The 24,269-nt window shown below is 44.0% G+C and overlaps 1 protein-coding gene across 1 annotated transcript in view; it reads left to right on the forward strand.

The window, feature by feature from the left end:
• Positions 1–23,338, forward strand: part of LOC129818756 (A disintegrin and metalloproteinase with thrombospondin motifs 6-like) — a 91,542-nt gene extending 68,204 nt beyond the window's left edge. The window contains exons 17-24 of the mRNA XM_055874965.1: positions 734–814; positions 2,468–2,631; positions 9,519–9,657; positions 12,013–12,142; positions 14,423–14,627; positions 14,814–14,990; positions 17,967–18,123; positions 20,005–23,338. Coding sequence (XP_055730940.1) covers positions 734–814; positions 2,468–2,631; positions 9,519–9,657; positions 12,013–12,142; positions 14,423–14,627; positions 14,814–14,990; positions 17,967–18,123; positions 20,005–20,114 — 1,163 coding nt within the window. The 3' untranslated portion in view covers positions 20,115–23,338. The remainder of the gene's footprint in view (positions 1–733; positions 815–2,467; positions 2,632–9,518; positions 9,658–12,012; positions 12,143–14,422; positions 14,628–14,813; positions 14,991–17,966; positions 18,124–20,004) is intronic.
• Positions 23,339–24,269: the final 931 nt, after the last annotated feature.

Below are 24,269 nucleotides of genomic sequence, written 5' to 3' on the forward strand. Positions count from 1 at the left end.
TAACGTAGAGGAGACAGCAGTGTGTAGAAGGGAGGATCAGAGAAGAGGAGTGTGTAACGTAGAGGAGACAGCAGTGTAAAGAAGGGAGGATCAGAGAAGAGGGGTGTGTAACGTAGAGGAGACAGCAGTGTAAAGAAGGGAAGATCAGAGAAGAGGAGTGTGTAATGTAGAGGAGACAGCAGTGTGTAGAAGGGAGGATCAGAGAAGAGGAGTGTGTAATGTAGAGGAGACAGCAGTGTGTAGAGAAGAGTATGTGTTTCAGAGAGAGTCCATTCCTCTGTGCATTCTGAAAGCTGCCAAACACCACAAGTTTGTAAGCACTTTCCGGGAGACACATCCTCGTGCAGAAAAGCAAGGTAAAAACTCAGGAACGTATTGTCTTTTTGGCAGAGCCGCCCTGTCCTAGCTCCAACAGAGCACTGTGGCCAAACACTTCATTTTTCATGGAAACCTGTGTGTTTTTTCCCCCCTTTGTCACCCAATGATAAAGCGTATAGTTTTGGGAGTTGAGAAACATGTTGTCAAAACATAAATGGAAACATAATATATTTGCATTAATTACATCATCCGGTGAAGAACTTGGACGGGTGATATGGCTTCATCCTGACTCTGGTTCCAAGACTAGTCTATAGAGAGACAAAAGCACTTTCTCCTTCTATGGTATGTCCAGTAATGCATCTAAAAAAATAAATAAGCTTTGTGTCTGTAATGGTGGTGTTCTTTTCTCTACCAGGTTACATGGAGGTTGTTCTGATACCAAGGGGATCAGTCCACATAGAAATCCAAGAAATTGCCATGTCCAAGAACTACATCGGTAAGTGACCTCGTTCGAACGCTATACGTAGCGGTCGTCGTTCGAATTGTTTTGATCATCCTGTATTTCTTTACAGTCTATATATCTGAAAATGTTCTAAGTCATTATGGCCCGTCCATAACTCCACACAATTGGTGAACAGTAATGTGAAGCAGTTTGAAATGAACCTGTTTCCTATTAGAGGGTTTGCTTCAGTTCTTGGTTGAAAGATCCAGTTTTCCGCATCACCTGGTGCTTTCTCAGTCTAGAGCAGAGCAGACAATGTATTTTTAACTCGCACTAAATTAACAGCTTCGACATTAGAGAAAGTATTCAGTACGCGTCCAGTGGGAGTCTTTGGCGTTGGTCTCCCCCTCTTCGTTCCAGACGAAAACAGAACAATAGAATCGAAACAATCAAACAAGCCCATTTCATTTAGTGCTGTTGTCACGGGCTGACATTAAGTGGGGAGTTAGCCGTGTGACAGAGTGGTGAATTTACAGCTCAGGTTGTTGATGGAGGACTGAAATCAGGCTTTGAAACGTCAAGTGCTGTTAGATTTACAACCCTGCGGTGACAGCCCTGAGGCCCTCGTGGATTCAAGTGGATAGAAGAATATTTATATATCAACATTTGTTTTATTTGATACACGTTTTAACGATTGTCACTTTGTGTCCTATTGTGTAGACGGCACTCTCTATGTCCCTTCCAAGTAATGTGTGACAGACCCTAAAGGCTGTGGGAGTATTTGGTCTTGGTAAAGTTGTGTGAGGCTGCCTTTAGCAGTGGAGATGGACTGAGAGCTCACTATTTGAATGTGCAGATGAGGTGGCAGTAAAGACTGCATTCTGTCAGCTATCCCCCAAAACAGGAGGAGTCAAATAAGTATAGTTGTAATGAAGTACGTAAATGCTGCAAAGTGCTTACGCATGAGGAATCAGCTAGAGACAGATAGAGAGAGAGAGAGAGGGAACACAGTGTTTGGATCGTTTCTCCTCAATTTGGCCCCATTTCAACTCTGAGAAAATGGATATTTTGAGATGTGTTGTGCTTGGAGACGACTCCTTTGTTTTGACGACCAGCAGGAATGGTATTCATGGGATTCTTCCAGGCTTTCACCTGAAGAGTGTGTGTGGTTGTGTGTGTGTGCGTTTTCTCTTTCCCTCTGAAAGGTGAGAGAGTCTGTGTGTGTGTGTGTGTGTGTGTGTGTGTGTGTGTGTGTGTGTGTGTGTGTGTGTGTGTGTGTGTGTGTGTGTGTGTGTGTGTGTGTGTGTGTGTGTGTGTGTGTGTGTGTGTGTGTGTGTGTGTGAGCTCGCCCTGAGTGCTGCACAGTGTCTGTTGAGGAAAAGAAAGTTGCCAATGACATCAGGAGAGGACGACGGTGTTGATGATGAATGATGGTGATGACATCACACCAAAACACTGCCACCACCTGTTGTCTTGGCTACCGTTCCTGGGTAGTCTTTGGCTCACCACTCTTGTCAGCGTTTTAACAGGCTGCTATTTTAGCTGTAGGGGGTTCAGTGAACTACTCTCAACCCTGCCTGAGAGCTGAAAATGTGTCTTAGCGACGCCAGCGCGTTCCTCCTACCTAGGCTTTATCTCAGTGGGCTAACATGGTGCTGTGGGTACAAATCCAACTAGAAACCTTCTTCTATCGGTGCCTTTCTGTAGCATTGAAGTCAGAGGGAGATGACTACTTCATCAACGGAGCGTGGACCATCGACTGGCCCAGGAAGTTTGACATCGCAGGGACAGCGTTCCACTACAAGAGACCACTTGACGAACCTGAGTCGCTAGAGGCCCTGGGGGCCACCACGGACAACCTAGTCGTCATGGTAACCACATTTGACTGTTTTGTTGTGTGTTGAGTAAACAATGGGGGAGGGGTTTGTCTTTGACACAGGAAGAGGATCAAACACAAAAAGGGCTTTTTCAGGCATCTTTCAGCGCACCGGGTGTCCTTAGTCAATTTGGGGGATGGAGAGATTCCACGAAAAAGTACATTTCACAAAGACGACCTTCAGATGTTACCAGTTTGAATTGACATGAAGCACAACAGCTGCTCCCAGCAAGCCTTAGCTGACCTTCAGGCCAGTAAGACTGTGCTGGTTTGGGGTTTAATACGGTATACACAGCAATGTAGATATTGAAAAAGCCATTTCTGGCTCAATTCAAATGCAAATGGACATGTGTTTTGGTGAGGGTGTGTGTTTATGTTTGCGAGCGTGTTCTGGCTTGTGAAAGCCTGTGTGTGTATGTGCACGGGTGTAAGTGGGTGTAATGCCTGGATGTCTGTGTGTGTGTGTGTGTGTGTGTGTGTGTGTGTGTGTGTGTGTGTGTGTATGTGTGTGTGTGTGTGTGTGTGTGTGTGTGTGTGTGTGTGTGTGTGTGTGTGTGTTTGTGTTTCTTTAAGCCGTCCCACTCAATGGCCCTCAGGACCGCAGTGGCTTTTGCCTGGACATGAATATTGGAAATACCAGACCCCACAGCACTACTGGAATAGGGCTGGGGTTAACCCGGTTAGGGTTAGGAATAAACAGAGCTGGCTATCCCACCACAGGCCATTGTGGCAACTGAAAACTGCATCATTCCTATGTTCCCTTGCATCAAATACTGCATCAAATACGCTAGCATAAACACAGTGCTCATTGGATGCTTAGAGTCTCCGCTGCAGTACTGTACAGTTAGAGTAACAACTCTTTACTGGGGACTTATTCTATATTTCAATAATAAATCATTTTGATTTTTACATTGTGTTAATGACGGCAGACGGACTGATTTCCACGTTTTCAGAACACGTTTTTTTCAAGATGAGTGATGAGAAGAGACTCGTTCAACCCATCGGGTATCTCACTACGCCCCCATATGCCGTGTCTTGAAATATGCAGGCAGACGCATTAAAAGTACGTTTACATTGTAATACTTCTGACAGCCAGTTTATAGCGTTCCCACTAAGCATGGATTATTGAGTCATTATTATACTGAACAAAAATATAAACGCAACATTAGGCCCTAATCTATGGATTTCACATGACTGGGAATACATATATGCATCTGTTGGTCACAGATACCTTAAAAAAATAAAAGTAGAGGCGGGGATCAGAAAACCAGTCAGTATCTGGTGTGATCACCATTTGCCTCATGCAGCGCGACACATCTCTTTCGTATAGAGTTGATCAGGCTGTTGATTGTGGCCTGTGGAATGTTGTCCCACTCCTCTTTAATGGCTGTGTGAAGTTGCTGGACATTGGCGGGAACTGCAACACACTGTCGTAGGTGTCTGGTGAGTATGCAGGCCATGGAAGAACTGGGAAATTTTCCAGGAATTGTGTATAGATCCTTGTGACATGGGGTAGTGCGTTATCATGCTGAAACATGAGGTGATGGCGGCAGAGGAATGGCACAACAATGGGCCTCAGGATCTCGTCACGTTATCTCTGTGCGTTCAATTTGCCATTGACAAAATGCAGTTGTGTTCGTTGTCCGTAGCTTATGCTTGCCCCATACCATAACCCCACCGCCACCATGGGGCACTCTGTTCACTACAGTGACATCAGCAAACCGCTTGCCCACATGACGCCATACACGTGGACTGCGGTTGTGAGGCCGGTTGGACATACTGCCAAATTCTATAAAATGATGTTGCAGGCAGCTTATGGTAGAGAAATTAACATTAAATTATCTGGCAACAGCTCTGTTGGACATTCCTGCAGTCAGCATGCCAACTGCAAGATTCCCCTAAAACTTGAGACATGTGTGGCATTGTGTTGTCTGAAAAAACTGCACATTTTAGAGTGGACTTTTATTTTCCCCAGCACAAGGTGCACCTGTGTAATTTCAGCTCATGAGACATGGGCACACTTTACATGTTGCGCTTATATTTTTGCTCATTGTAGTTTTACACTTAAGACATGACTCTGCCGTTGTGCTGTAGAATGTGCATTTTGTCTCTTGTGTAATACATTCTATACATTATGTATATTGGATTAAGCGTACATTATTTAGTTATCTCCAACCGTCCCTCCATCTTGCGCCAACATCAGTTATTTTAAAGTTTATATTTTTTTCTAAGAGATTGTCAGTTAGGTATGCTCTCTGCAAGGTTTTGTATATTTTCCCGATCATATGAACATTCTTTTCCGACTCAAATCAGATTTGCTCAAGGCTGCTCTGAGGTCCAAAAGATTCAAATATACATTTTGTTATATGTAATTTTTTAAATTGCATGTATTTGAAACTATCTATACTGGTCAGTCCAAAATTACTTTTTAATTCTATCATGGAAATAAATGTATTTCCTGTTACCAAGTCATTTGCAAATTCTGTGCCTTTAGTTTTCCATGTGGACCAATTTATTGGTGAATTCTGAAAAGCTATTCAAGGATTGTTCCATAAGGCTTGGTTTTTAGGAAAGTTTGTGGAAATGTGAAAGGAATGTAGGAGAATATAACACAGTAGATCTGGTAAAAGATAATACCATCATCTTTGAAATGCAAGAGAAAGGCCATAATGTATTATTCCAGCCCAGCTGCAATTTAGAATTTTAATCACTAGATGGCAGCAGTGTATGTGCAACATTTTAGACTGATCCAATGAACCATTGCATTTCTGTTCAAAATGTTGTGTCAACACTGCCCAAATGTGCCTAATTTGTTTATTAATAACTTTTCATGTTCAAAACTGTGCACTCTCCTTAAACAATAGCATGGAATTATTTTACTGTAAAAGCTACTGTAAATTGGACAGTGCAGTTACATTAACAAGAATTTGAGCTTTCTGACAATATCAGATATGTCTATGTCCTGGGAAATGTTCTTGTTACTTACAACCAACCTCATGCTATTCGCATTAGCCTACGTTAGCTCTAAATCAGATCAAATTTTTGCCAAGTATGAGATTATCATCCCCCTAATGTACTCCTGAAATGCATCACAAATTATATCGGGGGTTGGTTTTTCTCTGTCCTCTACAGTGGCTTCAGAAAATGTTCACACCCCTTGACTTGAATATCCCTTTGAGCGTAATGAAGTTATTAATTACAGTTTTGATGGTGTATCAATACACCCAGTCACTACAAAGATACAGGCATCCTTCCTAACTCAGTTGCCGGAGAAGAAGGAAACCACTCAGGGATTTTACCATGAGGCCAATGGTGACTTTAAAACAGTTACAAAGTTCAATGGCTGTGATAGTAGAAAACTGAGGATGGATCAACAACATTGTAGTTTCTCCACATTACTAACCTAAATGACAGTGAAAAGAAGGAAACTTGAACAGAAGGAAGCCAAAACATGCATCCTGTTCGAAAAAGTTGCATTAAAGTAACAGTACAAGAAATGTGGCAAAGAAAGGAAATTTATGCCCTGAATACAAAGCATTATGTTTGGGCAAATCCAACACAACACATCGCTGAGCATGGTTGTGGCTGCATCATGCTATGGGTATGCTTGTCATCGACAAGAACTAGGGAGTTTTTTAGGATAAAAGAAATGGAATAGAGCTAAGCATAGTCAAAATCCTAGAGGAAAACCTGATTCAGTCTGCTTTCCAATAGACACTGGGAGACAAATTCAACTTTCAGCAGGACAATAACCCAAAACACAAGGCCAAATCTACACTGGAGTTGCTTACCAAAATGACATTGAATGTTCCTGAGTGGCCTAGTTACATTTTTGACTTAAATCGCCTTGAAAATCTATGACAACACTTCAAATCGTCTGTCTAGCAATGATCAACAACAAACTTGATAGAACTTGAAGTATAAAAAAATGTATAATGTGCAAATATTGTACAGTCTAGGTGTGCAAAATTCTTAAAGATTTACTCAGAAAGACTCACAGCTGTAATTGCTGCCTAAGGTTATTCTAACATGTATTGACTCAGGGGGTTAAATACTTATGTAATCAAGATATATTAGTGTTTAATTTTTCATATATTTCTTTTTACAAATGTTAAAAGTTACACAGTATTTTGTGTAGATCGTTGACAAAAATTATAATTAAATCCATCAAGGGGTGTGAATACTTTCTGAAGGCACTGTAAGTCAACATTTGTAATGGTAAAGATTTTTTATAAATTTCAGGTGCAGAAGATGTGCTCTGTTCATTCTCCAAATTCTGCTGCTAAGTGTATTTCATGATACTGGAGAATGATCTGATATCACTATATCATTCATTTTTAAATCCAGTAAATAGAAAAAAATGCAGTCAATTCTTGAATAGCATTTCTTACTTTGAGAAAGAAAGAAATAGTATTTTGTAGTTAGGAATAATACTCTCTAGGTGTCCTGTAAATCATTTACAGAGAGCACTTTTTTCAGCCTAAATGTGCCTTTTTTATTACCACATCTGTCAATCTTATTGAATGTGTAATTTAGGTCACCTGCTAAAATAATGGTTTCTTTATCTAATATAGCTAAAAACACCAGACTTTCCCCTGGTGGGATGTACAGTGCATTCGGAAACTATTCAGACCCCTTCCCTTTTTCCACATTTTGTAACGTTACAGCCTTATTCTAAAAATAATTAGGTTAAACTTTTTTTCTCATCAATCGAAACACAATACCCCATAATGACAAAGCGAAAACAGGTTTTTAGACATTTTTGCTAATTTATGAAGAATAAAAGCTGAAATACCTTATTTACATAAGTATTCAGACCCTTTGCTATGAGACTCTAAATGGATCTCAGGTGCATCCTGTTTCCATTGATCATCCTTGAGATGTTTTTACAACTTGATTGGAGTCCACCTGTGGTAAATTAAATTGATTGGACATGATTTGGAAAGGCACACACCTGTCTATATAAGGTCCCACAGTGGACAGTACATGTCAGAGCAAAAACCAACCCATGAGGTCGAAGGAATTGTCCGTAGAGCTCTGAGACAGGATTGTGTCGAGGCACAGATATGGCGAAGGCTACCAAAACATTTCTGCAGCATTGAAGGTCCCCAAAGAACACAGTGGCCTCCATCATTTTTAAATGGAAGAAGTTTGGAACCACCAAGACTCTTCCTAGAGCTGGCCTCCCAGCCAAACTGAGCAATCAGGGGAGAAGGGCCATGGTCAGGGAAATTACCAAGAACCTGATGGTCACTCTGACAGAACTCTTGAGTTTCTCTGTGGAGATGGGAGAACCTCCCTGAAGGACAACCATCTCTGCAGCACTCCACAAATCAGGCCTTTATGGTAGAGTGGCCAGACGGAAGCCACTCCTGCTTGGAGTTTGCCAAAAGGCACCTAAAGACTCTCAGTCCATGAGAAACAAGATTCTCAGGTCTGATGAAACCAAGATTGAACTATTTGGCCTGAATGCCAAGCGTCACATCTGGAGGAAACCTGGCACCATCCCTACGGTGAAACATGTTGGTGGCAGCATCATGCTGTGGGGATGATGCAGGGACTGGGAGGGACTGGGAGACTAGTCAGGATCGAGGAAAAGATGAACGGAGCAAAGTACAGAAAGATCCTTGATGAAAACCTGCTCCAGAGCGCTCAGGACCTCAGACTGGGGGTGAAGGTTCACCTTCCAAGAGGACAACAACCCTAAGCCCACAGCCAAGACAACGCAGGAGTGGCTTCGGGACAAGTCTCTGAATGCCTTTGATTGGCCCAGCCAAAGCCCGGACTTGAACCCGATCGAACATCTCTGGAGGGACCTGAAAATAGCTGTGCAGCAACGTTCCTCATCCAACCTGACAGAGCTTGAGAGGATCTGCAGAGAAGAATAGGAGAAACTCCCCAAATAAAGGTGTGCCAAGTTTGTAGTGTCATACCCAAGAAGACTCGAGGCTGTAATCGCTGCCAAAGGTGCTTCCACAAAGAGTAAAGGGTCTGAATACTTATGTAAATGTGATATTTCAGTTGTTTATTTTTTATAAATTTGCAAAAATTTCTACTTCTTTTTCACTTTGTCATTATGGGGTTTTGCGTGTAGATTGATGCGGAGAAAAAAACATTTAATCCATTTCAGAATAAGGCTGTAACGTATCAAAGTGTGGAAGAAGTCAAGGGGTCTGAATACTTTCCGAATGCACAATACATTGAAATCAATGTGTATGTTTCACCATGTAAGGTACAATCAAACATTAGAAAATAGCCTTCTCAGTCCATGTGCTGGGATATAAGGGGAAATTGTGTATTCTTATTTATCAGGATGCCTACACCTCTGCTGTTACTACAGTTGGTGGCAGCATATGACTCTCCAACCCAGCTCCTCTTTAAATGTTACATTTATTCTATTTTTCAATGTAACCACGTCTGCTGACATTCTCTTTAAGTGTTTGAGAACCAAATGCTTTTCCCTCCCCATCATGTAGACCTTGCACATTCCATGTGATGAGTTGGAATTTTCTATACTTGTATAGAATCAAAGTTAACCTTATCTGTTCCGTCTAGTAAAACTTATTAGCTGACATGACATATGAGGGCAGTGGGCATTCCTTAGAATGGGAGGATCATAGTAGTAATACATAGTTATTGTATACATTACATATATAGGACGGTGTGGGCATGTGGGCTGGGCAGATATTTAACAAAAAACACACAAAAAAGCACGAAAAAAACCACAAAGCTAAATACGATAAAGGTTTGGGTCAATTCCATTTCAGTTGTTTAATTTTGGTTTATTTAAATTCAGGACCTGCACTTAAAATGAATGAATATGGAACTGAAGCCAACGCTGCAAATGTGTATAATCAAACAATGTCTTCCTCTCACTTCCAGGTTCTTCTCCAGGAGCAGAACATGGGGATCCGTTATAAGTTCAACGTTCCCATCCAGAGGACAGGAAGTGGGGACAATGAGGTGGGCTTCTCCTGGCACCATCTGGCCTGGTCCGACTGCTCCGCCACCTGTGCTGGAGGTATGCACTGCAACAACCACATGCCCATATATGGCTTTGACCTGGTCCTGTTCATTAGGCACCAAACAAGAGAAACCATTTTGAAACTGGTTACTTGAAGTTATCCAATGCTCCCTGTCCAATAAAGAAGCACATTTTTGCTTTCTGTTGCAAAACGTTATGGCTTTGTTCAACATTGTGCCCTATGGAACACAATACTGTAAATATGGAGACTGTGGGGAGCATGAGTTTAGGTGTCAGAGATCTATGGCTTTTTAAAAGTGCTGTTCTAGCTATCTGGTAATGGAATATGGTTACACACTGTCAACATTTTTATTGTTTTCTTTTCAATAACAGTAGCTTTGAGATACATTGTGTCTTGTGTGTCTTTCCAGTCCGGACCAACCAATACTTATGGAAATACTGGAGAATACTGTGGGGTAACCCAGTATGATAATTTCGCATGGGTTTGTAGGATCATAACTTTATTGCTTTCTAAATGTAATTTCAGCTTTTAAGTAAAACTTAATATGTGTTTTCCATATTTAAACCAGGCACATGCATATGGTGTAATTTCTATGAATGAGCTGCTTTGCATATCTTCGGGTTAACCAGTGCTAGCTAGCATACGATCTGGCTTGCCAGAGATACTACGGTCTGCCGCTCCAAAACCCTTGTCCTACTGCACACTGAAACCTCCTCACTCTGAAACCACAGCGAAATGTCGACCACTGCCTCAAGAATGACTAAACCAACTCATTTTACCCCCAAAAGCAATGGGCTTTTATGAAGAAATAAATACTTTTCCTCTCCAGCTGTCGAGTATGGCCACTAAATGCCTGCAATATTCTAACAAAAAACACATATACACAGAACTGAAAAAGACCCAAAATAGAGTTCTTGGGAAAGGAGATCTATGCAAAGAGCTACAGATATCATATCATATAGATGTTTGTACCTTAGCATTGTAATATATATGACATTCTGGCTTCTGCGACTTCTACCAAGCAACACTACAACATGTCAAAATCAATATAACAGATCCTTACGTTTTGGATGTGGGCCTTAAATCATATAGCCGTTGAATTTCGCTGACGCTACTAATCGTAACATTTCATTTCATGCATCTCAGTGCTAATACAATCTTTTCGAAACATCTTCTGGCATCCAGGCAACTTCACTCCCCTCTCCAAGCATGATGCTTTAACACCAACCCATAAATCAGCTGTACTATGGGTGTGTATACCACTATACAAATGCCACTATACAAAGGAAAGCAGGCAGGCACACACTCACGCTCTCTCTCTGTCACCTTACGCACACGTGCATATCTCCTTACACCAGTCAGACCAGTATGGCGTTCACCGCGTCCCCAGGCTCAATTGATATTGCATATAGAGCCTGGAAACACTGTGCAACAAAGCGAGGACTTGAAAGGGGCGTGGGTTAAAATCGAGGCGGAAGAGAGCCTGCTACAGCTGTATTAGATGGGACAATCAAAATAAATGGTCTATCACCGGGACCACCGATTTCCCCAACTCACCTCCTTGGTCAGTGTGCTGCTCGCACTTCGAAATCCAAAGGGGAAGCTCTAAGGGTTCTGCTAGGTGGTGATGATGGACGGAGAGATCAGCCAATTAAAATCGGCGGTTGTTTCGTCCGCTCCTGCCACAGACTTCCAGTCAAGTCCCGTTCTGAGGCGCTTGGAAACCAGACGTCTTGACAGAGCAAGAGCCGGTTAGTGGGCAAGATTAGTATGGTTTAGGTCCTAGGATATGTCCCATGAGACCCCATACATGCACGCACGCGCACACACACACACACACACACAAACACACACACACACACACACAAACACACACACACACACACACACACACACACACACACACACACACACACACACACACACACACACACACACACACACACACACACACACACACACACACACACACACACAGAGAGAGTTGGGTGACAGCGATACGGTAGCCCTCAGACTCTGCGCCAGCAGCCAGAGTAAAGAGCTGCTCCGTAAAAGTGATTTTTACCAACATATCCTGTAAGGCACCAGGCATTTACACATCTGGGTTTACCACAGACTGAAACCATCCCTTACGTCTCCACCCAAACACAGACACACTGCACCGTATGGAGCTGCCTGCTGCACTCTGGTTCATGTGCAGGAGAATAAGAAGGTGATTTCGGTACTGTTTTTTTAAACATTTTCAGGAATTAAAAGTTAATCAGGGAAATTGGTGTCGTGTGTGTTTTTACTCCCCTTCTCAAGTCAGGGTTCCCAGGAAGTGATGCATCATACAGGAAGAGGCTGGACAATAACTGGGTGTTGTGTGTGTGTTCCCTCTTCTCTGTTAGGTTCTCAGAAGCAGGAAGTGCTGTGTAAGCGTCTGGATGATAACTCGGTGGTGCAGAACAGCTACTGTGACCCAGACAACAAACCTCCGGAGAACCAGAGGTCCTGCAACACTGAACCGTGCCCCCCGGAGTACGTACAGTAAGACTTTCATCTACAATGACCATCTACAGTGGTCATATACAGTATCTGCCCCCCCCCAGAGTATGTAAGACTACCAGTCACTCTCAATCAGCATCACATACAATACAATGTAATACAATGCCATGCAATACAATGCCATACAATACAATACAATACAATACAATTCAATACAATGCCATACAATACAATAACATACAATACAATTCAATACAATGCCATACAATACAATTCAATACAATGCCATACAATACAATGCAATACAATACCATACAATACAATACAATACAATGCAATACAATACATTACAATGCAATACAATACAATGCAATACAATACCATACAATGTAATACAATACAATACCATACAATGTAATACAATACAATACCATACAATGTAATACCATACAAAACATTACAATACAATACAATGCAATGCAATGCAATACAATAGCATACAATGTAATACAATACAATATAATACAACACAATACAATATATTACAATACAATGTAATATAATACAATACAATGCAATGTAATACAATACAATACAATACAATGCAATACAATACAATGTAATACAATACCATACAATGTAATACAATACAACACAATGCAATACAATGCAATGTAATAAAATACAATGCATTGCAATACAATACAATACAGTGGTCACGTACTGTACCTGCTCCCCAGGTAAGACCCTCAGACTCTATTAACCTAATGTCCATCTTGGAAAAGAACGATATCCTGCTAAACTATACTGGATGGGTGTACTGTATGCTAACCTGGCTCACAGGAAATACTAATACTGGTGTTGGACCGCTTATTACATACAACCTTTCAATGACTGACAACCAGAGACCAACCAATAGTCGATAGTGGGTGAAGTGGGTTCAGAAGACTACACAAGCATTTAGGTCTATCATAAGCTCCGGTTAAGACTATTTCGTAAAAAAACGATAATGACTTGCCATAATAATTTGCCTTCAAGGAGTCCCTTAGCTGTAAAATGTGTTTTGAAGAAAATGCTAAAATAAAACGGCAATGATTTATAACTTCATATGTTAACTCTTTTCGAAGCTTGTTTTATGCCCAAGAATGAAAATGCTGAAAATGACCACCTGCGTTTAATTGTATTGGCTAGCTTGCGCTATGAACCATCGAGGGATAATATACGCACGAGCGTGTGTGTCCGTCTCTGTGTGAGTGAGTGGTGAGTGCACGCACGCATCCTTGAGAGTGTGTGTGTGCGCGTGTGTGCGTGTGCGTGTGCGTGTGCGTGTGTGTGTGTGTGTGTGTGTGTGTGTGTGTGTGTGTGTGTGTGTGTGTGTGTGTGTGTGTGTGTGTGTGTGTGTGTGTTGTGGCCAAAAACGCTTAGCCTCTCTGCAAGGGCTGAGGGAACGGTCAGACAGAGTTCAATCATGTCTCAGATGTTCAATTGGAAAAAAAGGATTAAATACTTTTGGCCTATGGGCTGAAGCCGTCTGCCAACAGTGATGTGTGTGTATATTTGGGTGTAGATGAATAAGTCGTTACGGTTAGATGGGCATCTGTAATGAACTGATATGGAGCCCGTTCCTGGCTTCACTCAATGCCCAAGAAAGCTATATTTGAACTCATCAGCTCACTCCATTAAGGGCCAGGTTGACATAGGAACAAACACTATCTATGGGTATTCAGCTTGTTAGTGGAATCCTTTTCTTCTCTCTTCTCAGACAGCCCTTGTTGCCCATTGCAGTATCTAAGTGAACTGCTACAATTTTTCAATCAGGAAGGCAAACATAGTGTCCACAGTCAGGGAGAGTACTGGATCAACATGAGCGTGTAAACATGATTGTTTTAGAATACCCAGCATGGCATGGGGGGGGGGTGGGGGGGGGTGGAAGGCGACCCAGATGTTGGGAGACAATGTTAATTCTCTGTACATTCCTGTGGAATGACGTAAGCTGGATCAGGAATGTAACGTCTCCCAGTCGCTGGATGTCTGTGTTGGCTGTGTCCTGACAACATGTTGTGTAGTTAGAAAAATGTGTTGCCCTTAAAGGGAATTAGTCTTGGCAGTGCACAAGAAAATATTTCCTCCAGAATATACAATTGAAGCATATTATCCAATTTCTGATCCTGCATAATACTGGGGGCCATATGAAGACAGATCTGATCCTTATGGTTCCAATGGGACTGTCCTCTTAAAGTGACAGTTCCATTGTCGTTCTATTCCAGTTTTGGTTAAGTCGTTGTTCCAATGTTCGTGGTCGTGTTGTTGTAGGTGGTTTATCGGGGACTGGTCGGACTGTGGGAAGACGTGTGACGGCGGGATGCGGACTCGGACGGTTCTGTGCATCAGGAAGATGGGGCCTGCCGAGGAGGAGACCCTGGAGGACAGCCACTGTCTGACGCACCGACCAATAGAACGAGAGGCCTGCAACAACCAGTCCTGCCCCCCTCGGTGGGTCACTCTGGATTGGTCAGAGGTAGGAGAAGGACCGCCTCTTTTTACATCCCAGCGGGAAAAACGGGTCATTTTAACCAGTTTTGTCCACTGGGATCGCGTTGCGTGACAGCAGTAGTTGTAATAGGGAACTACAAATGTTTAATGTAGAAAAAAGTCAAAGGTGAATCGTTTTATTGAGCTTTTCTGTTCTTCCTTTTGCTCCCAGTGTACGCCCAAATGTGGCCCTGGGTTCAAGCACCGCATTGTGCTGTGTAAGAGCAACGACCTGACCAAGACCTTCCCCCCCGCCCACTGTCCCTCCCACAATAAGCCCCCCGTCAGGATCCGCTGTAGTCTGGGACGCTGTCCGCCACCTAGATGGATCCCAGGGGAATGGGGACAGGTAAGATTGGTTCCCCCTTCAGAAATCATTGCTTCCTTTCACTTTTCCATTCACTTTTCATTGCTTCAATATGTCTTGAGATGAGGATGTCAACATGTTTGTACCAAAGGTGGTGAACAGCCAACAGAATTTATGGTTTGATCATAAACTGGGGTCCCTAGAGAGCTGATCACATGTGCCTGTCCAACCTGTCTGTCTGCCTGTGTATTGCGTGCGCGCCTGTGTGTGTGTGTGTGAGATTGTGTGTGATTGTGTGCTGCGGCCCCAGTCAGATCTCAACCATCCCATCAACACGTGTCTGGCCCCTGTGCCCACCGGGCCACCAGGCTTACCCTCCCTTCAGATCAGGCTCTGTGGAGCCTCACATCCCAGCCTGCATGTCATCTCCTCCCAATTAGACGGCCTTTATTAGGGCCCAGGCCAGCCCTGACAGATGGCCCACGTCAATGGAGGGTCTTAAGTGGGATTTGAACCAGTGACCTTTTGGCCTCCGGCAGCGAAACCGGGGAGTGAAGCACGACCTTCACAACAAGCTGCCCTTTCTATGGCTCAGGGAGAGGAGAGACAGGGGTGAGAGACAGGAGGAGAGGAGAGGGTGAAAGGTGTAATTATAGAGGGGGAGGGAGAGGGAATGAGAGGAGGGAGAGAGGAATGGGCCAATGGGAGAGAGAAAGAAAGAGATAGAGAGAGAGAGTGTGTGAGAAAGTCCTTGGTCTAAACAAACTTAAAGCTGTGGTGTTACTGGTATATATTAGACCCAACAACCCTGTTGTTTGAAGGGCTGATTGAAGTGGGACCCCCGGGTGTTGTTGTTATGAGAACCTGGGACCAGAGCCCATGACCTCTAACCTCTAACCCCCCACAGTTCCTTTAATACCACAACAAAGTCCACCACAACCTGGTTAGGCCCCTAATAACATCCAGGTATCCAGAAGCCTTCTACTACAGAACCTGACCAGAGAACTTCTCTCGTTACAGACAAGTAAGAAAGGGGGATACCTAGTCAGTTGTATAACTGAATGGTGTCTTCTGCATTTAACCCAACCGAGAGCTACCATAATCGACATCCACGTCTTCGGCGCCAAGGGAACAGTGGTTTAACTGCTTTGCTCAGGGGTAGATCAGCAGATTTTTACCTTGTCAGCTCGGGGATTCGATCCAGCAACCTTTCGGTTACTGGCCCAACGCTCTAACCACTAGGCTACCTGCCGCCCCAGAGAACTACTACGGTACAGATAATAACATTGACGGGAGAACTGTTATGTTGGACTGATAACCCTGGCTGATGTACAGTAGTTAACTAGATGTTTCCAGCTGATGCAACTAACTGCATGTCTCTTGTGTCTATAGCTGGTCGCTACCATCTCTCTGTTCTAATGTAAACAAGCTGACTGCAGTCTGACTGATGCCCATTAAATAATTACTACTGTAATCACATTCCTCCCTTAATCGTCTGTGCATGTAGAATGTTCATTCTACTTCTATGCACGTTCATTCTACTTCTATGCACGTTCATTCTATTTCTATGCACGTTCATTCTACTTCTATGCACGTTCATTCTACTTCTATGCACGTTCATTCTACTTCTATGCACGTTCATTCTATTTCTATGCACGTTCATTCTACTTCTATGCACGTCCATTCTACTTCTATGCACGTTCATTCTATTTCTATGCACGTTCATTCTACTTCTATGCACGTTCATTCTATTTCTATGCACGTTCATTCTATTTCTATGCACGTTCATTCTATTTCTATGCACGTTCATTTTATTTCTCTGCACATTCATTCTATTTCTATGCACGTTCATTCTACTTCTATGCACGTTCATTCTATTTCTATGCACGTTCATTTTATTTCTATGCACGTTCATTCTACTTCTATGCACGTCCATTCTACTTCTATGCACGTTCATTCTATTTCTATGCACGTTCATTCTACTTCTATGCACGTTCATTCTATTTCTATGCACGTTCATTCTATTTCTCTGCACGTTCATTCTATTTCTATGCACGTTCATTCTACTTCTATGCACGTTCATTCTATTTCTATGCACGTTCATTCTATTTCTATGCACGTTCATTCTACTTCTATGCACGTTCATTCTATTTCTCTGCACGTTCATTCTATTTCTATGCACGTTCATTCTACTTCTATGCACGTTCATTCTATTTCTATGCACGTTCATTCTATTTCTATGCACGTTCATTCTATTTCTATGCACGTTCATTCTATTTCTATGCACGTTCATTCTATTTCTATGCACGTTCATTCTACTTCTATGCACGTTCATTCTATTTCTATGCACGTTCATTCTACTTCTATGCACGTTCATTCTATTTCTCTGCACGTTCATTCTATTTCTATGCACGTTCATTCTATTTCTATGCACGTTCATTCTATTTCTATGCACGTTCATTCTATTTCTATGCATGTGCATGTACTGTATGTTTGTGTGTGGTCAGACTCAGTCACTTAAACAGTTCAGGAAGGCCATTCTACTTACCTTGGCTTTTCAACTCTCTCTCTCTCTCTCACCTTTCTCTTAACGGTGACTTAATAGGATGAGCTACTGTGTCCGTCGTGATTAGTCAGACTCGCTGAGTGTCTGCCGAGAAGGCAACACAGGGGGCAGTGAGAATCTGCACACTCAGACTAGGCTAAGCTAAGCTTGGCCCAAAGAGGTAACCTTTTGGTTACTGGCCCAACGCTCTAACCGTTAGGCTACCTGGCGCACCATTATCATTAAACGCCATCAACATTACACTGCCAGACAGCAGGAAAGTGCTGTTTGACTGTGTATATGACTCAATTACTATAGGTTATAACACATGGGTGTGAGTTTTAACAGTGTGGCTGTGTTGAGGGTTAATAACTCTGTGTCTTTTGACTGCAGTATGTGGTTAATAATGTGGTTCAGTGTTTGGTGCTTAATAATGTGTGATTAATAATGTGTGTGTGTGTGTTTCACCACAGTGCTCGGCGCAGTGTGGGCTGGGCCAGCAGATGCGGACCGTGCAGTGTCTCTCCTACACGGGCCAGCCCTCCAGTGACTGTACCGAGGGCCTCAGACCCACTGCCATGCAGCAGTGTGAGAGCAAGTGTGACGCCATGCCCATCGCCAACGGTGACGGTGAGTACAGAACACACACACACAAACTCACACATCCACACAGAGCCCTCACCCACCAATCAAGCCGTATGACCTAAACACGGTGGGGTGACACAACTCTCACGGAACACACCACATTCATCTCTCATTGAGGTTGAGCAGGCTGCGGGTCAGAGCAGCCTGTACTCTCTATCCTCCTTTGCCTGCTATGATGGATGTGTGTTAGGATGCCTAGGGACAGGCCCAGGCAACACGCCGATGGGGATGAATGGAAACGCTGAGCAGGACAAGGTGTGTGGAGACGCTAACGGCTAATTGGATTAGCTTCAGGCTAATTGTCCCGTACAGACAGACAGAGAGACGGACAGCAGTGAGAGCATGTCTCCCTCCCAGGCCACAGCCTGATAAGACATTTAGAGGTTCTGCCCTGTTCGTCCACCAAACTGTGTCTGTGGTGGTGGTTGTGGTGGGGGGTGGGGGTGTTATTACATTGTGAAGGGTTGAGAGAGAGATTAATCTGGCCTAGCCTCGGACTACTACTACAAGCCCACACTCAAGACAGATGGTAATGGTTGCTTATGATTATTCATCTGTGAAGGAGCATACGAGCCAGGTCTCTTTTACAAAATACGTTTTACCTCAACAAGACCGACGTGGATTGATACATACGAAGTAAGAAAGAAGAGAAAGAAGCTGATCTTGCACATAGCGGTAAGAGTAAGAGCTTAGAAAGCACGAATAATAGTCCTTTTCAGAAGACGGGGCCAACGTGATTAGCAGGAAAGTGCTCATGTGAAGTGAGATAGTTCTAGAAGTTCCTTTGGTATGGTTTGTCCTCTTTACTTAATCATATAGCACACATAGAGAGGGAGGGAGAGATAGTGAGAGAAAGGTGGGAGCCTTACAGCAGGCCATCCATCAGCTGGAACGTACCACTACACAGCAACACGGAGGGGAGATTTTTTAGGGCCGGTTGTTGTAAGAGACAAGAGAAACTTGGAATAGTCCACAGTGTTTCTCGACCTTATTTGTACCAGGGACAGGCTCGGAGGACCGCTTATATTAAATCTAACAGCTAAGACCTGACTAAATAGGTGTCAGACAATTATCTCTGGGACCGGTGCCGGTGCACCTGCTGGAGGTTAGAAACACTGGTCTGGAATGCATTGAATTAATTTGAATCGAGTGTATGCACACACAGACACACACACACACACAGACACACATACACGCACACACGCACACACACACACACACACACACACACACACACACACACACACACACACACACAGATACACAGACACAGACACAGACACAGACACAGACACAGACACAGACACAGACACACACACACACACACACACACACACACACACACACACACACACACACACACACACACACACAGATACACACACAGACACAGACGGACACGCGCACACACACACATACACAGAAACACACACAGACACGCACACACAGACACATACACACATACACAGACACACACACACACACACAGACACATACACACACACACACACAGACAGACAGACAGACACACACACACACACACACAGACAGACACACACACAGACACATACACACACACATGCACACACACACATACACAGACACACACACGGACACGCACACACAGACACATACACAGACATACACACACACACACAGACACATACACACACACAGACAGACACACACACACACACACAGACAGACACACACACACACAGCCAGACACACACACACACACAGACAGACACACACACACACACACACACACAGCCAGACACACACATGTGGTTCATTGTCTTTCCTCTCCTCTTGATCTTCTTCTTTCCTTTATCTTCTATTTAACTTTTGTATTTTTCTCTCCAGAATGCAAAGACGTAAACAAAGTGGCATATTGCCCACTGGTGCTGAAGTTCAAGTTCTGTGGCCGTGCGTACTTCAGACAGATGTGCTGCAAGACGTGCCAAGGACGCTGACCCACTGAGAGAGAGAACGAGAGGAAGACAGAGAGGAAGAGAAGGAGCTGGAGGGGAACGAGAGAGACAGACAACGGGAAGAGTGAAAGAAACGCAAGACCAGTAGAAGAGGAGGAGGAACGAGGATTAGGAGACACTGGGACGAGAGAAGAAAATAGGGATTTCGCCCGTTTGTTACACCTGCTACCCCCTCAAACTCCTCCCCCCCACACCCCATCATCACCGTGGAAACCTAACCACTGCTCAGCGGTCAAGCTGACACAGACGTTTATTGCTGTCACTTCTGTGAAGTGGGAACCTTAGAGGACTACTGTTACTGATGTTATTTTTATTATAATAATAATAATTAATATTATTTTTATTATTTCATTGTCGTCTGATTGTTGTCGTTGTTGTTGTTGTTTGAATCCAACGTGCTGGACACATCACACATAGAGCAGAAGCACCGCAGGGATGTAGGGAGTAGCCACTGGAAGGAAAGGAAAGGAGAGGAGGAAGGAGTGTAGCTTAGAAATGGAGGTGGGCCTCGTAATGGTGCTATACGGACAGACAGACAGACTGTTGCTCCGGTGCACTAGCGTGCGTGAATATCCCATAATTTACACCTAGACACTCCCACATCACCAAACCCATCAGTACTGTAATGAACTCCTGTTCAAGACGTCATCGCCCGTGGTGTCCTTCAAGCGTTTTGTGTTAAATCTGTCTGTGACTATGCCACGTGTTGTCAATGGAGTCCCGGGGGGCGATGAGATGACAGAGTGTATGTTTCTAAAAATGTTCTGTGCCGGAACCAGAAAACGAGGTGCTTTGTCTGGAGTCATTGCTCCTTCCGTGTTATCAGAGGAGCTGAACACAAGGTCAGGGGGCGCTAGGGTCCGATCATTCTGTTGTTGTATGTCTGCGTCTCTCCTTTTCTGTTCTCGAAAGGAGGGGTGCCTTCGTCTCAAACAACACTCCCGTTGTGCCAGAACCTTTAAGAAGGAGGCCCAGTGTTGATGCAAAATAATGGATTTGTGAAAAGTCCCTAATATTGCAAACCGCACCGTTTGTCATTGAAGTAAGTACTGAACTGGCTTTGACGTACCTTATTGTTGTTACCATTATCGTTATTATCATGTAGTTATTATCATGTAGTGGTTATACTCCACCTCCAAAAAGCCTCATCAAAATGCATTGGAGATAGTTACTATTCGTGAACTATGCTGTAATCAAAGCCGGAGGACCTCTGTATCAGCTCTATAACAGTGTATGTGTAGTGCCGAGGTTTCATCAGCGTGGGAAGAACGCACAGCCTCTTCAGCACTGCGACTGGAGTTAAGTGAAGGGCCAGTACTCGCACACACACGTCCCTCCCAGCAGACCACGACGTGTTGCCAGACCACGCAGATCCGGTCTATCTCAGACAGACTACCTCCAGATACTGTCACCCCCCCCCCCCCCCCCCTCTTTGCTCCCCATCTCCATTCTTCAAAGAGAGTACAAAAAGCAAATAACAGAATATTATGCAACACAGTGGTGCATTTTTTTATTCTTTTTTTTTATTCCGGTGGAATACTGTTTGTTTCCGTTGCCGCCTCTTCGTTTCCTCTTCCTCTTCAAGTGGGAGGCCTTTCCTGGCTTCACCCTGTCCTCCCCCAGGCTCTTCTCCCTGGCTCTTCTCCCTGGCTCTTCTCCCAGGCTCTTCTCCCTGGCTCTTCTCCCTGGCTCTTCTCCCAGGCTCTTCCCCCAGGCTCTTCTCCCAGGCTCTTCACCCTGTCCTCCTCCCAGGCTCTTCTCCTAGGCTCTTCTCCCAGGCTCTTCTCCCAGGCTCTTCTCCCTGGCTCTTCTCCCTGGCTCTTCTCCCAGGCTCTTCACCCTGTCCTCCTCCCAGGCTCTTCTCCCAGGCTCTTCACCTAGGCTCTTCTCCCAGGCTCTTCTCCCTGGCTCTTCTCCCAGGCTCTTCTCCCAGGCTCTTCTCCCAGGCTCTTCACCTAGGCTCTTCTCCCAGGCTCTTCTCCCAGGCTTTTCTCCCTGGCTCTTCTCCCTGGCTCTTCTCCCTGGCCTCTACCTGGCCTCTACCCGGCCCGTGGTGCTATAGAAACGGGTGCATTCACTCTCTAGGCTGGATCTGTTCTGAGCAATATGAACACTAAGACAGTATCTATGTTTGTTAATGCTGGCAATGTTGTTGTTTGTTTCAAATGATCTCTTCTTACCTCACACTGGGAACTTTCATTGATGGTGTAGTATCGTGTAGTAACCTCGCACACCCAAACACAACACCGCCACCCCTGACCCCTGACCCCTATACATGGAATTCCAGCCAGTTGTATCCTGTATTATTCCTAGTGGTGTCAAACATTCTTCCAATATAAACCTTACCCAAGTGACATTGCTGCTGGCGTTGGTTCGGGGTTTGTGAAAAGGGACCACCACCTGTGTGTGGAACTGACCCACAATTCCAGACAGCCTCAGACCCATATGGAGCCATGCTGCGGAGGATAAACCAGTAGGACTTAACGGAACCCCCATACCATTGGGAAAGACAATTTAGGAGTCATAAACGGACCACGTGGGGACTGCTACAATCATACAACGACTACGCTACTTTTGTTTTGCTGCTGCTACTTTTTGGTAGCCACCTCCAGTGTCACTAAGGACGTTAGGACCGTGATCTTTGGCGATGAAACGTTGAACCAGGACGTTTGGACATTAGTGGACGATGAAAACTAAAGCATTTGACCTGTATTGAACTCAACATGCTGGGGCTTCTTCCAGAGCTGTTTCTATGTCAAATCCTGAGGCTTGAAGTAACAGTTTATTGGCATTGGGACACGGAGCCTACAGACAGACAGAGAGACAGACTGACTGACAGAGGCACTCTAGAAGATGCTCAATCCAACTGGTACTCGTAGCTGTGAACTTGGACGTTATGAATGTCACATTGCTTTACCACGTACCTTCAAGGGCAAGAGAGACATGAAAAAGAACAAGCATTATTTGATTAGTTGCGTATATTTTATATTCAGTATTAATGTTGGTACACTGTTACTAATATTTTTTTTTACATTGTAAATGAAATGCTAATTTATTGCCATGTGTCACTTGTCATACATTTGCTTCACTGCATGCGAACATAACGTTAGTCTTGTGAGAAATAAATGCAGTGAAATAGGGCCCCTTCACCAAACTGATTTAACGTAGATTCATTACGACAATAAAAAGAGCAGCTTCTGAAGAGACTCTGCGTTAGATGGCTTCTGTTTTTCCCTGAAGTGTGTGAACAAACCGCTTGTGTCTGTGTTTCAACATCTGAGATCTTCTAAGGACGCTCCACGACTCGTCCGACGCTCTGAAAGATCGTGTGGACAGATTTTCATTCTGAAGGTGCTTAAGTGGACTGAGTTTGACATTTTTTTGTTCTGGCCCAGTAGTAACACCCCTGATTCAAGCAGTATGTTATTTCATCTCCGGCTGTTAAAAGCTTTGGCCACCATATGCAATTTGATACTGGTCAGTCCATTCACCAAGTACTGGGAGCCTGAGGCTCTAACACCTGATAGCAGGACACCAGAATACTGAATCCCCGGTTAATAGCGACTAACAAGTGCATCTATTCACTGCAGTATAGGCTACAGCATGCAGAGCTAAGCTACCCAATCCTAGACACCCTTACTTCATAGTGATACATGTGTGATTTCCATACAGGTCACCTTTGGTTACTATGGAACTGTCGGGGTGGAACTCCAGTCTGTATGATCTGGCTACTAGTACCTTCATCCCCACTGGGACCTGCTGAGGCTTTCTCTAGGACTCCTTGGTAATGAAGTCTAAATAAACCCCATCTACCCCGCTTGGCTCATTAACACCTGTTCCTCATGATAATCCACAGCCTCCTGCTACACAGACAGAAAGAAAGACGGGCTGTTATGTCTAGCGTGCGTGTCCCAGTTTCAAATACCTATGTGCGTGTCTGGCTAGGCTTCTGTCCTGCTGGCCAACTGCAGGGGTCTGTGATTACATTACCCTTGAGGAGGAGAGAAAGAGGAAAGAAAGGGAAACGAGGAAGAGGAACAGAGGAGAGAGAGAGGGATGAGGAGGACGAGGACGAGACGATTCTCAGAAAGAGGAAAAAGGTGAGACGGTTCAGGCTGAGGGATTCAACAGCTGCTC

The sequence above is a fragment of the Salvelinus fontinalis genome, chromosome 21, assembly GCF_029448725.1.
Source record: "Salvelinus fontinalis isolate EN_2023a chromosome 21, ASM2944872v1, whole genome shotgun sequence".
Lineage (NCBI taxonomy): Eukaryota > Metazoa > Chordata > Actinopteri > Salmoniformes > Salmonidae > Salvelinus > Salvelinus fontinalis.